General features: G+C 52.7%; 1 protein-coding gene across 2 annotated transcripts; it reads left to right on the top strand.

Moving 5' to 3' along the window:
* Nucleotides 1-3,018: 3,018 nt before the first annotated feature.
* ZBTB32 (zinc finger and BTB domain containing 32) lies at nucleotides 3,019-11,889 on the top strand. Of its 2 annotated transcripts, XM_032614583.1 has the most exons (9): nucleotides 3,019-3,257; nucleotides 4,091-4,154; nucleotides 5,857-6,574; nucleotides 7,665-8,226; nucleotides 9,330-10,315; nucleotides 10,572-10,645; nucleotides 10,762-10,830; nucleotides 10,954-11,118; nucleotides 11,305-11,889. In XM_032614583.1, the coding sequence occupies exons 5-9, from the start codon at nucleotides 9,429-9,431 to the stop codon at nucleotides 11,586-11,588; spliced, it is 1,479 nt and encodes a 492-aa protein (XP_032470474.1). In that variant the 5' UTR covers nucleotides 3,019-3,257; nucleotides 4,091-4,154; nucleotides 5,857-6,574; nucleotides 7,665-8,226; nucleotides 9,330-9,428; the 3' UTR covers nucleotides 11,589-11,889. The 2 variants fall into 2 exon arrangements, with proteins under 2 accessions (XP_032470474.1, XP_032470473.1); XM_032614582.1 differs by lacking the exons at nucleotides 3,019-3,257; nucleotides 4,091-4,154; nucleotides 5,857-6,574 and having other exon boundaries at nucleotides 6,963-8,226; nucleotides 10,509-10,645; nucleotides 11,305-11,877.
* Nucleotides 11,890-12,359: the final 470 nt, after the last annotated feature.

The following is a 12,359-nucleotide window of genomic DNA, read 5'->3' as shown; positions in this document are numbered from 1 at the left end:
GGCCAGGACATGAATCCAGGCAGACTGGATCCAGTGTCCAGCTTCTTAACCACAAGGCTTCTCAACATATATTAAAGTGTAGTTAACATAGGGCCTGGCATGGGGTAGTTGTTCCATAACCCATAGTTATTTCTCTACTCCTCTCAGACAGCTTACTCTTCAAATCTTACAGTCCAGCCTCCAGAATGAAACCAACAACCATTCTGACTCCATCCTGCCAGAACCCAGGGTCCCTCACTCCATCTTCTCATGCTTGTACACACTGGGTAGTAGCTGGAATTGAGGGGTCTCAAAGTTCCAATCCAGGCTCCACCATTCACTAGCTCTGTAAACATAGAAATGTTACATCCCGCCCTGGGTCTCAGTTTCCTCACCTGTAAATTAGGGACAATAACAACCCCTATATCCTAGAATTATTATAAGGATTCAGTGAGATGATACATGCAGAATGTTTTCCACCTAGCCTGGCTTACAAAAAGTGTACAATTAATTGTAGCAATTATGATTAAGGCTTCTCAATGAGAAGCCCCCAAAGGCTCTGAGGCTGTGAAATACTCTCCCAACCACCTTTAGGGCCAAAGTTGGGACCAGATGACCTCATTGCTTGCAGACAAGGCTGGCTGGGTATGAGGACTTCTCACCTGACCCAACAACACAGGATCTACCAGACACATACTTCCTGGAGGTAATGTGGTTCAGGGAGTGACCTCTTGGGTCTCATAGACCTGGGTCTGAATTCCAGCTTGGATTTCTCCTCAGCGCCTCAGTTTCTTCGTTTGTCAAAAGGGAAGGGAGCAGTGTGAGGAGTGATTAAGAATGTGGGGTGTGGATTCAGCATATTAGGTATGATTCATTCTACTCCTTGCTCAGCCATGGACCAGCTATGTGAGCTGAGTGTCTTCACCTCCATGAGCCTCTGTTGTCTGTTCTAATGAGTGTTGTCATCATTCCTCTTCCTAGAGTGGCTACGAGGATTCCCCAGGACCACGTGTGCCCACGCTCTGGACACTGTAGCTGTTAGGATGACAGGCGTTGTATATCAGTGGTTAGGAGCTTAGGCTCTGGAGTCAAACTGCAACAGGCCTAATTCAAATTCCAGCTCTGACAATTACTCCTGGTGAGATCTTAGGGAAATCAGGTTCTTCTGTCAGCCTCAATATACTCATCTGTGAAGTGAGAAAAATAACAGTAAACATGTGATACAGCTTATGAGGATTCAGTCAGAGGATGCATGTAAAACACTTAAAACTGGCCTGGTTCGGCGTCAGTGGCCAAAAAGTGGCAAAGATATTATGAAGCTGATTTTTAAAATATCCTTTTCTAGAATGCAAATGCATTTGCCCCAGAATTTGAGGAGTTGAAAATATATGCTGAGTGCTGAGCCTTCAGGATGGGATTCAAGTCTAAAAGAAGAAAAACAAACAAGCAAAAAAACCTCATTTATATGATGAAGTAAACCAAGGTCATGTGACCACATCAGACCCCATTCCACATCTATATAAGATCAATCCTACTTAATTGTAGTGTAGCTCGGATGTTGGACTCTCACCAGAACAATGTCGGAGTCCCAGCAATGCCCATACTCACTGTGGAACCTGAGGCAAGTGACTTCACCTCTGACCCTCAGCGTTTAACCCGGCTAGTAATAGACTCCCTCACAGAGCTATTTAGAAGGATTCAGTGAGATGATGCACAAAGCGTAGTACATGGAAAGGGCTGTTGTTACTACTACAGCGCCCCTCTTTCCCCTGCTTTTTGAAGGGTTATCTCCCGCGTGCCAGGCGCCCGCCTTAGGTGGTCTCGGTTCCCACTGTCCTAAGCTCCTCTAGTCGAGTCACGCCCTCCTCAGCGGGGCCCCTTCCAGCTCCTCCCCCCACCCCACTCTCCATCCCCATTTCCCCACTAGCCGTGGGGAAGGAGACGCCAGACAACAGTCGCCAGAACCCCGAAGCTGAACAGAAGCAAAGGGGCAGAATTCTAACCGCCGCCCGAAACCACTGGGCTGGGCTCCCTCCTCCAGGTCCCCTGATCAATCAAAGGCGAAGAAGCAAGCCTCGGGACCAATCAGAAGTGGAAGCGGTGGAGCAATGCCCGCCTCCTTAAAGCGCCCTCGCGCCTGATTGGATGTGTCCAGGCTAAGTCACTTAGGCGTGGGGCCAGCTGATCGACGGTGCAATGGCAGCGGGGCCGGGGGAAGGAGGGAGGCAGTCGGCCAGCCACAGATTGGTACGGTGTGTCAGCACCAAAGCCCTGCCTAGTCAGAAAGCCTGTTGGCCGGGTTCTAACCCCGGGCCAGTTAATGGTGGGGCAGCGTAACGGGTCATTCTCTTTACGGTGTGGTGGGGGCTGGTACATGAAGTACGCAGTTAATCCTGACTCAACAGACAGCTGAGGCGTCATCGTGTATTTGCAGCGCGAGTATCTAGGCCAATGAGGGGGGTCAAGGCACTGCCCTCTCTTGTGTCTTCCCTGTCCCCGCATACTTCCGGATGAGGCAGGGTGCGTTCTGCAGCCAATTAATGGTGGTGCAAGGCAAGAGGCGGGAAAGGGGAGCTGCCCACTGGCACCCAAAGCCTGATGGCCTCCTATCCAATCCCAGTCACTTCTCCACAGATTGTAAGGGGTTGAGAGAAAGGTGAAAGGGTTTGCAACGAGGACTACACAGGATGGAAAGATAGAAGCAAGAAAGCAGTGGTATCCCTGAGCACTTTCAGAGGGAGCCTCCAAAGCTATGCAGGTGAAGGAGGTTCAGGCCCCAGACTCTTCATAAAGAGGGTGGGACAGAGCAATCTGCGCAGCCAGAAAGCATTGAGGACCGGCTGGTGGATGAGCTCTCAGCCTTAGAGCCCTGAAGCCTAAGTCCGCGGACCAATCAGATTTAAGGCCCTGTCCCTCCACAGCGCCAGCCAGGTGGGCGCGAGCTCGGCTCCGCAGCCAATCAGCGGAGGTCGTGAGGCAGAGTTGGGGACCCGGGGGCCGGGAGGGGGAGGGGCGGGGGTGGTGAGGAGTGGAGCTGTCCTAGGTGCCTCCCAGGCTGTTGTGATTCCCTCAGCCGGCGGGAGCCAGGAAAGAGGGTGTGGCCAGCACTGCGGCCAATCAGCGTCTGCTTCGGGATCCAGGGCGACCAGCGAGCTGTGCACGCGGCCCCGGCCTCGAGCTCCGAGCCTCGCGCCGCTCCACTTTCTAACGGCTACTCGGGCTTGTGCCGCCCGGAGTGTATGTGGGGCGGAGTGAGGAGAGGAACAGGGTCTGAGTCGGTGAGTGCCATGGATTTTCTTTCTTTTCTTCAGGCTTGGGCCTGGCCCAGGCAAAGCTGAGGTATGGGGGCTTGAGTGGTCGCCCTGAGGATGAGGATCGGGAAGTGGGGGTGAGGGCGTTAGGCTTTGGGGACTCCCTCTGCCTTGGAGAGGCTGGAAGTGGGGCCTCCTGGGCACCGTTGGGCCCGGCTGGGCAGAGACCAGGCCGGCATGTCCCCGGTCCCTGAGACAGCCTGATTTGGAAGTGTGTTGTGGGGCAGGTGGAGGCACTTGGAGCTCTGTGTGGGGTCATTGGCCATGAGGTATGGCCTCTGACCTATGAGAGGTTGTCCGGGGTCTCTGGACTGAGACTGGATCTGGTGACTGGAGAGGTCTGTGACTCTCCAGAGGTTCTTGGGAGTCTTTGACCAAGAAATGAAACTAGTGAGAACTTGAGAGGTTTTCTGGAGTCTTTGGATCCAGCCTGGGCTGAGAGTGAGTGTTGATGAAGTCGAAAGCCCAATGGGAAGTCGTCAAGAGTCACTGCATCCTGGCTGTGATGGGAACATGTGGCTGCAAGACTTTTGGGGGATCTGGCTTCTGGGTTGGGGTGCTCATGTAAGATTTTCCAGGACTGGGGCCAGGTTGGACAACGTGGCCAGGAGCTTAGGGCCATGGTCTTCTGGAGGTTCCGGGGTGGGGAGGGTGTCTCTGAATCCCAGCAGGTTTTTTGCCCTCCATGAAGTATTATTGTTTTGTGGTGGCTCTAGATAGAACCAGGATTGAGTCGTGTCTTGGGCCTTTTAGTCCCTGTTCCCATTCTTCCGCAAACTGTTTCTGGTCATTCCCAGAAGACATCAGGCTCTAAGCATGGGGCAGCTGCTTGGAGAAGATGGACGTTGTACTGGAGCACAGGAGGTGTGTGAGATATCCTGCTCTTTAGGAAATCACCCAGGTTGTCTTTACTGAAGATCTTTTTATACTTATGAGGCAGGATGTTGATATCTAATTTCACTCCGCTGTTCAAGCTCTACCTGGTACTAAAGCTTTCAGGGTACTTTCATGTACACCCAGAGTTCTTAAACCAAGGGTGGAGGTGCATGGGGGGAGTCTATGAGTGGATTACAGGGTCTGTGAGCTCCTGGAAATAATCCAAAAAACTGTATGTGTGTTGGCGGGGGCAGGCGGTAAAAGCAGCCACAAGGATGAGGAGTGAAGCCTGTCCAAGGGTGAGTTTCAGAGCAGTCTGTGACTCTCTTGTCATTCATATGCAAAATGGTATGAGAATCTACAGTTTTCTGATGTAAAGAGTTGATTCCACGACTCACAATTTTAAAAAGCATAGTGACCCCCTGAGAGGTTAAGAACCACTAAAATAAAGCAGGCTCCCATATTATTTATGGGGCTTAGGCAAGACTAGAAATGGAGATTTCCCCTCTTATCCCCACATCTGGTGTTGGCACATACTTCAAGGTGTCTCACGTACTAGCCTGCATGTCCAAGTTCCGTCTACGTGCCCCTCCCACCCAACCAGGGCCACACAATTACATCAATCACATAGCCCACTCAGAAGAGTATAGACCTGGGTCTGAGGCCAATGTAAACCCAGGAAGTGGGCTATTTGGGCCAGGAGGTCCAGGGTTCCGAGTTCCCAGAGCATGGTCTAGAATTGGGGTGCACAGGTTCCAGGGGGGTACTTCCTAGATACCCTTGGACTCCTCAGCCCATGGGGAGGGACACAACTAGAGGTCAGAGTGGGGCCCTCTGTCTGGATTTGAGGCAATATGGATATTCAATACTGGTCTTGAAAATAGTCCCTATGAGGAAGTTGAGGGTCTCAGAAGAGTTAACCCCATGTTAGTGCTGAAGAAAAAGGCAGTCCACTGTGAGGATGCAGTAGAACCTAAGTTGTTTTTACTTCTCATCTGGTTGTTTTGCCACTTAATCCACAAAAGGTGTGCTATGATAGGGTCTCTATGATCTAGATTCAGCTCACCTGCCTATTACTATATCCAGATCTTGGGCTATGTAGAACATAGATTTAAGGGAAGAAAGAAACTCATTCATCCTGTAGTGTCTCTCCTCTGGTATGTGTTGGATGTACTTAACTAAAAAGAGTGAACATGTGAAGATTTATGTAAGGTTTGGATAATTGGTTTTAATCTATATAAAATGAGGCAGGGAGTTTAACCACCTTAATTTGCCGAAAGTGATGTGTTCCTGGGAAGAGTGGAAAGTTCATAGAACTTTTCTGAATTGAATCTTGTTTAACCTGGCTTTTGGAGGTACTCAATACCTCAATACGTGAGACCAAGGGAGAATATTTTCATAAGACAAATAATCATCCCTCTAATTGGCATATTCTGATGGTTTAGTTTTAATTATAATATTTGAAGAGACTCTACACTTGTTTTGCTGTGTTGACATTTTTACAGCAAGCTGGGTTGTACCTGAAGGTCAAGTCTATCAGTAAGAATAAAAGATATCAGATTTCAAACTTTATTTAGTAATATGAATATTAGAAAGGATTGAGAGGCAAAAATCATACCTCCTTTTCCCACATTCTTTTCTTCCAATTATATCCTACCTAACCTCTCCCACCTACGGCACCCTCTCCCAGGATGCAGGCTTGTGTCCTCATGACCTGTGGTTTCCTGGCTCCGCCCCAGAGAGACAACTGCAGGAGATCCCTACTGAGTCAGCCTGGGAAGTGGAAGGTGGGCAAGGTTTCTGAGGCTGGGGAGGAGAGTCCTTTCAAGAAGGGAAACAGAAGACTTCCCTGGTGGTCCAGTGGTTAGGACTCAGGGCTTCCAATGCAGGGGGCACGGGTTCGATCCCTGGTCAGGGAAGTTTTGCATGCAGTGCAGCCAGAGAGAGAGAGAGAGAGAGAGAGAGAGAGAGAGTGTGTCAGCAGTGTCCCTCCCCTTCCAAGTCAAAGAGGTATTTGCTTCTGCTTCTGCTATCACTGCTCAGTGCAAGGTGGTTTGGACTGTGCAGTCAAGAATGTCAAGAATGTAGGAAGGAAGAAGGGCTGAGGGGTAGAGGGCCCTAGAGATACCTCTAAGGAGGCAGTCTCTAAAGGGATATCCTTAGATGGGGGTAGACACCAAGTGGGAGGAAAGACGGGGTTTCCCAATCTTGGGGGCTTTTGTTCACTGAATGGAGAGTCCCCTTGCCCCTTGCCTGCACTTCTAGGTTCCCTGAGAGCCCGCTGGCACTCCCTGTCAACTGCGTAAGACGATGCTGCCCTTTGAGCACAGCCTCCAACTCTTTTGAACATCAGTGGGCAACCACCAGGAGGGGAGCCGAGTCATGGGCACATGATGTAGGCCTGGGAGGTGAGGAGACTCTACTCCACTGGGTGCTGATGTAATCTTCCAGACCCCTATACCTACACTTGGGGTTTCTCCTTCATGGCTTTCCCCACTTATCCCATATCCTCAGGGAGTGTGTATTTCTGTATTGGAGGAAGGATGTTTCCCTCTGTATACCTACATGTCAGGGATTGGTGCATTTCTGTGTCCAAATCAAGCGTCTTTTATATGGGTATCTAATGAGTCCCTGGGTGTGGTGGTGTGAGGAGTTAGAAAGCTCAGAAATGGAAAATATTTAACGACCAGAGTAGCAAATGAATACAGCTTGCCCATTTGCATTTTCCCTTTCACTCTGACTCATCTTCCCCTCTCCCCACACTATTATTGCCCCTCCACTAGCCCCACCCATTATAGGTCTGGAGAGAGAGTAGAAGGATGGTCTGAACATTTGGGGGTCCTGGAGCCAAAAGGTGAAACAGGAGTTTTAGAGACATAATATTTGAGTCTAGGAGGGGACCAGAATCTAAGAGAGAAGCCCAGGGGGAACCAGACCGTGTCTTGGCACCAGAGCAGCCTACCAGTGCCTGACTCGTTAACCTTCCAGTTATTTACTAGGCACATATCGTAAGCGATTTAGCAGCAGTTGTTCTGTGAATGAAAATTCTGCCACAGGACGAGGAATAATGAAATAGTAAGAAACAGAGAAAGAAATTTGAGTCTCTCAGAGCTCATCTTTTCCCCAGGTTAAGGAGTGCTAAAGTGTGAAAAGAGGGGAAATCTCTGAGGACCTTCACCCCCTGGGCAGGAAGTCAAAGAAACCTCGGAGTCCTGATTTCAGAGAAATGTCATTTGTCATCAACCCAAGAAAAGGAGTTTTTCTCTTCGAAGACCACCACAGGCCCTTCCTGGGGTTGCCCCCATCAGAGCCTGATGGGAGGATCTGAGTCACTCACACACCCAAGTCCCCAGTGATGTCCCAGATGACAGGGGTCATTCCCACAGAGCAGTTGAGGCTTCCTAGTACCAAGGCAGAAAGAGGGAGGAGGAGGCATGCTTTTGGCCTCCTTCACTCTCTCCTTAGAATGCAGATGTTTCAGTCCTTTTTACTTTTGAGGTAGCAGGAAGAGCTTCCAGCTGCTAGAGATCTACTGACACCGCCAAGAAACAGAACTAATACTATTTGAATGATGCTATGTACCGAGAAACCACTTTCACATACATCATGTCATTTCATCTTCACCCCACCTCCAAATGAGGTAAGCAGAGGTTATCCCTATTTCATGGATGAGTTAACTGAGGCTCAGAGAGGTGACTTGCCCAAGGTGACTCAACTAGTAAATGGCAGAGATGAGACTCAAACGCAGGTCTGATTATCCCAAAGTTCTTATTGCTTTAGATACACTTCTTTGACTCTAGGGGTTCACAAATGAAATAAGGAGACAGGAGGTTAGGAGGCAGAATGCCAGGGCTCTGGAGGGGAGGAGTGGTCTCTCCTGGAGGAGTGAAGCACAGCCAGGGTATAAAACCACACCCCTTGGAGGACTGTGGCAGACTGATACTTGGGACACCCAATGGATGACTGTGAGGTCAGGGGCGGGGCTAGCTCCAGGGTGGGGGTGCCCAGGAGCCCCAACAGCAGTTCAGAGCATGCGGTGTCCAGGAGGAAGCTACAACCGGTGAGTGGCTGCTTCTCCCCAGCTGAGACTTTCCTCCCACTACACCCCTCTTTCTGTCCACTTCCTGCCAGCCTGTAGCCCTCTCCGTGAAGTGTCCAGCTAGTAACCCTCCCTCCTATGGGGTCCATACTCATGGTGAGCCCACACCTAGGAATATGCCTGCTGGGCACTGCAACACTTAGGTGCGTCTCTTTATATCTGGGTTCCCAGTTTTCTTAAAAGCCAATGTGGTGGTTTTGATGTGTGATAAATTTCTGCCTTGTTCGGTTCCGTCCTTCTATTCTTCACTTTTGGCTTGTGAAAAACAAAATTGAACCGTCCCCTTATCCTAATCTTGAGAGGAAATAGCCTCTCCCTCTATAGTTCCCATTTCCCTTTCTCTGGCTTCCTCAAGGGTCAAAGCCTTCTCCAAAGTCTCTCCATCTTCGGATGAGGAGCCTTCTCTCCTGTGGCTTCTGACCTGCTCTCTTATCTCACTGCATGGGAGTCTTTGGTCTCTTCCAGTTCCTTCTCTGAGGATGGGTTCTAGAAGTTTCGTCCTCAGGTAGATGATTGACTGATGCCTTAGAGCCTGCCCTCCTGCAGTGACGACCCCTGTCTTGCTGCCCTTTCTTCCTCTCGGGACCCTCAGCTCCACACGATGGGCTTGCAGGGGGAGGACACACCAGCTTTCTAACCTCACCCATGAAGCTGTGTCTTGCTCCATCCCTAACTTCCAGGGCTGACTGGGTTTTGTGGTGATCTTCTTGTCTGGAATGAGGAGAGCATGACCTACTCAGAGGTCTTTCCCTGCAGAGGAGCTTGGAGAAGCAGAAGTATCAGTGTTTGCTATCCTTTAAGTCAGACATTGCCAACTGGCAGGACCCATCTATACTAGTCTTAAATCCACTACTTGAGATAGTTCTTAACTGTCTGGCCCTTGCTCTTTAAGTCCTGAATTTGGTCTAATTTCCATTCTCCCACCACCCCACCTCTACCCCTGGCCCCTGCTATGATTCTGGATAAGCTCAGGTCCTCTCTCGGGTCAGTTTATCTGTTCCATTCAGGACAGAGAGCTCTGATTCAGAACCAGCAACTCACTCTTTCTCCCCTCACCTCCACAGGCTTGAGAATATGCTGTTCCTGCCTCCCCTTTTCACCATGGACCCCACACTGTGGCCCTTCTCTCAGAACCTCTGAGATTGGTACCCAGGCAAGGCACAATGCCCACGTCCCCAACAAGACTGCCTAGTCCCTATGGCTCTGATCGGCTGGTACGGCTAGCAGCCAGGCTCCGGCCAGCACTATGTGATACCCTGATCACAGTGGGGAGCCAGGAGTTCCCTGCCCACAGCCTGGTGCTGGCAGGTGTGAGCCAGCAACTGGGTCGCAGGGGTCGCTGGGCTCTGGTGAAAGGCATCAGCCCTTCCACCTTTGCCCAACTTCTGCACTTTGTTTATGGGGAGAGCCTAGAGCTGCAACCTGGGGAACTGGGGCCCCTTGAGGAGGCAGCCAGAGAGTTAGGGGTGCAGTCCCTGGAAGAGGCATGCATGAGGGCTCGAAGAGATACGGCCAGAGAAGAGCTGGGTCCAGGGCTGAAGGAACAACAGGAGGAGCCAGAGAAACCCACAAGGGATTCTATGAGAGGAGTGGGGGGCTTTGGAGAGAAGCAGAGACCACAGAAGTTTGTTAGAGCTGGTGGGAAAGAACAGGAGACGTTGCACAGGCACAGGCCACCAAGAGAGAGCCCTGAGATGGCAGAGGCAACTCTGGAGGAGCAAGGGGAGCAGATGAGACCAGAGGAGAAACTCAACCAATCCCCTGTTGGCCGCGGAGGAGTAGATGGGAAGCAAGAAGTGATCATGTGGGTGAGGGACAGTCCAGGGGGCTCTGAGGAAAGTCTGCGGGAGTTCCCTGGCCCCCTTCCCCCACCAGGTTCCCTCCAAACCGGCATCACCCCTAGGCCCTGGTGGGCTGAGGCCCCTTGGTTGGGGGAGGGCCAGCCTGCCCTGTGGAGCATCGTGCTGTTGCCGCCCAGATATGGCACTCCCTTCTCCCATAGCACCCCCATGACTGCAGCCCAGCAGGAGGTCTGGCCTCGGGACCAGAGGTGAGTTGAAGGGCCTATGGAAGACCTCCGGCTGGGAGGGGGTGGCTTAGGAGAGGCAGCAGTGAAGGATGGAAGTGCACCACATCTCTTATCTCTACTATACATTTCCTGAGCTGGGGAAAGGACAAGAAGCTCCCACCACAGGGAAACCCAAAGCCCAGCCCCTGAGGACTCATGACACCTCCCTCTCCAGAAAGGAATTGGCCAGGATCCCAGGTGTAGCCAAAGCTGTAACTCTTCCCCATCGCACTCCCAGGATCCCACTGTCCCTGAACCTCCACAAAGGCCTCTGGAGCCAGAACCAGTTGGCCTCCTGCAGCCCCACCCCAGGTAAGCCCCTCATTGCCCTGCATGCACCCCGTAACATGTTCTCTCAGCTGGGGCTGAGGCTGGGGCTCCAGGAGTCCAGCCTGAGCAGAGCCCCTACTTCACTCTGCTCCCTTCAGGTTCCCTCCCCCAGGGCCCCACACAGCTCAGCCCTGGGGAGATGGAAGAGTCTGATCAGAGGCACACAGGTGAGTAGGGTGAGGGCACTTTTGCTTCAGCCCCACTGTAGCCCCTGATGTCTTGCCTGAGTGTTCCAGTGATCCGGCTCTGGGATTCCCAGCCCTGCCCTCCTTTGCCTTTTGTCGCCACAGGTGAACTTGCAACCTGTGTGGGTCATGTGAGCACAGCAAGCCACCCATCTCACCAACACCCTCCCCCACCCCCTCCTGCTCGGTCTCGGCCCTATTCTTGTTCTGTCTGTGGAAAGAGGTTTTCACTCAAACATCAGATGGAGACGCACTACCGTGTCCACACAGGTATGGGCGCCCTGCCCTGTGTGAATTGTCTACCTCCTTCCAAACTCCAGTGGGCCCGCTCCTAAGTCCCTCTCTGAGTGTCTGGCTACCCCACAACGACCTTGCCCAGTTGCCCCAATCTACCCCTAGGCCAGCCTTCGCTCCTTTCCTCTTTCCTTCATGGGTCTTCCCCTCCACCTGCCCTAGGAGAGAAGCCCTTCTCCTGTAGCCTCTGTCCCCAGCGCTCCCGGGACTTCTCAGCCATGACCAAGCACCTGCGGACGCATGGGGCCGCACCCTACCGCTGCCCTCTGTGCCAGGCCGGCTGCCCCAGCCTGGCCTCCATGCAGACGCACATGCGCGGCCACTCGCCCAGCCAGCTCCCGCCGGGATGGACCATTCGCTCCACCTTCCTCTACTCCTCCTCCTCCTCCTCGAGGCCATCTCGGGCCTCGACCTCTCCCTGTAGGCCCCCTTCCTCAACCACCTGACAGGGTGTCAGTAGCTTCTTTGGCTTCAGCCAAGCGTACAGAATGAAAGATGGGCCGGCGGGCCTGCTAGGCTTCTGACCTCGCACCGCGGCTACGGCCGCCTAGCAAACTCTGCTCCAAGAAGCGTCGCAGGAAGGGCGCCAAGAGCCCTCTCCCAGATGACCGCGGGCCACAGAAACCTGGGCCAGCGAGCCCGTGTGGGGTGAGGGCAATGAAGTGTGCACGAGTGAAGGTTAACTGTGCGGGGACTGGCGGTTCATCACCAAAATAAAGAGTTTCCTGTGCCCTCCTCTTGGGACCAGAAAGCCGAGTCCGGACTTTAGCCTGCGGGCGGGGGACAGCCTTGCCCCTAGTCCTGTAGCGGCCCCTGGTGGTTCATCGCGGCGGCCACCTCCTCCGTCTCCCGGGGCTCCCTCTCCTCCCCCAGAGGCAGAGGGCCGCGAGGACTCGGCGTCCAGGCCGACTTAGCCCTGTGTGGGGAGGCTGTCAGAACCCAAGTCACCCGTCCCTTCCACAGCAAGCAACTGCGCGCGGAGTCTGAGTCTGGGCCTCCAGCCGGGGGCTCGAGAGGAACGCGTGCTCCGCCCTGCTTTCGGCCACCCTCCTCCTTTCCTAGAGCACAAGAGCCGAAAGGCCGCAGCCTCTCCAGCATCTTCCCTCCAGGCTGTACGAAACGGCTGCCGGGTTTAGCTCCGAACTGAGACTAACCTTTTGCCGCCGCCCCTTACCCAGCCCACGCCTCCTGCAGAACCGAACTTCATTTTCCAGTGT

The sequence above is a fragment of the Phocoena sinus genome, chromosome 19 (assembly GCF_008692025.1).
Source record: "Phocoena sinus isolate mPhoSin1 chromosome 19, mPhoSin1.pri, whole genome shotgun sequence".
In the NCBI taxonomy this organism is placed as follows: domain Eukaryota; kingdom Metazoa; phylum Chordata; class Mammalia; order Artiodactyla; family Phocoenidae; genus Phocoena; species Phocoena sinus.
Note: the sequence above shows the minus strand (reverse complement) of the source record. Positions and strands in the feature narration are given on the sequence as shown.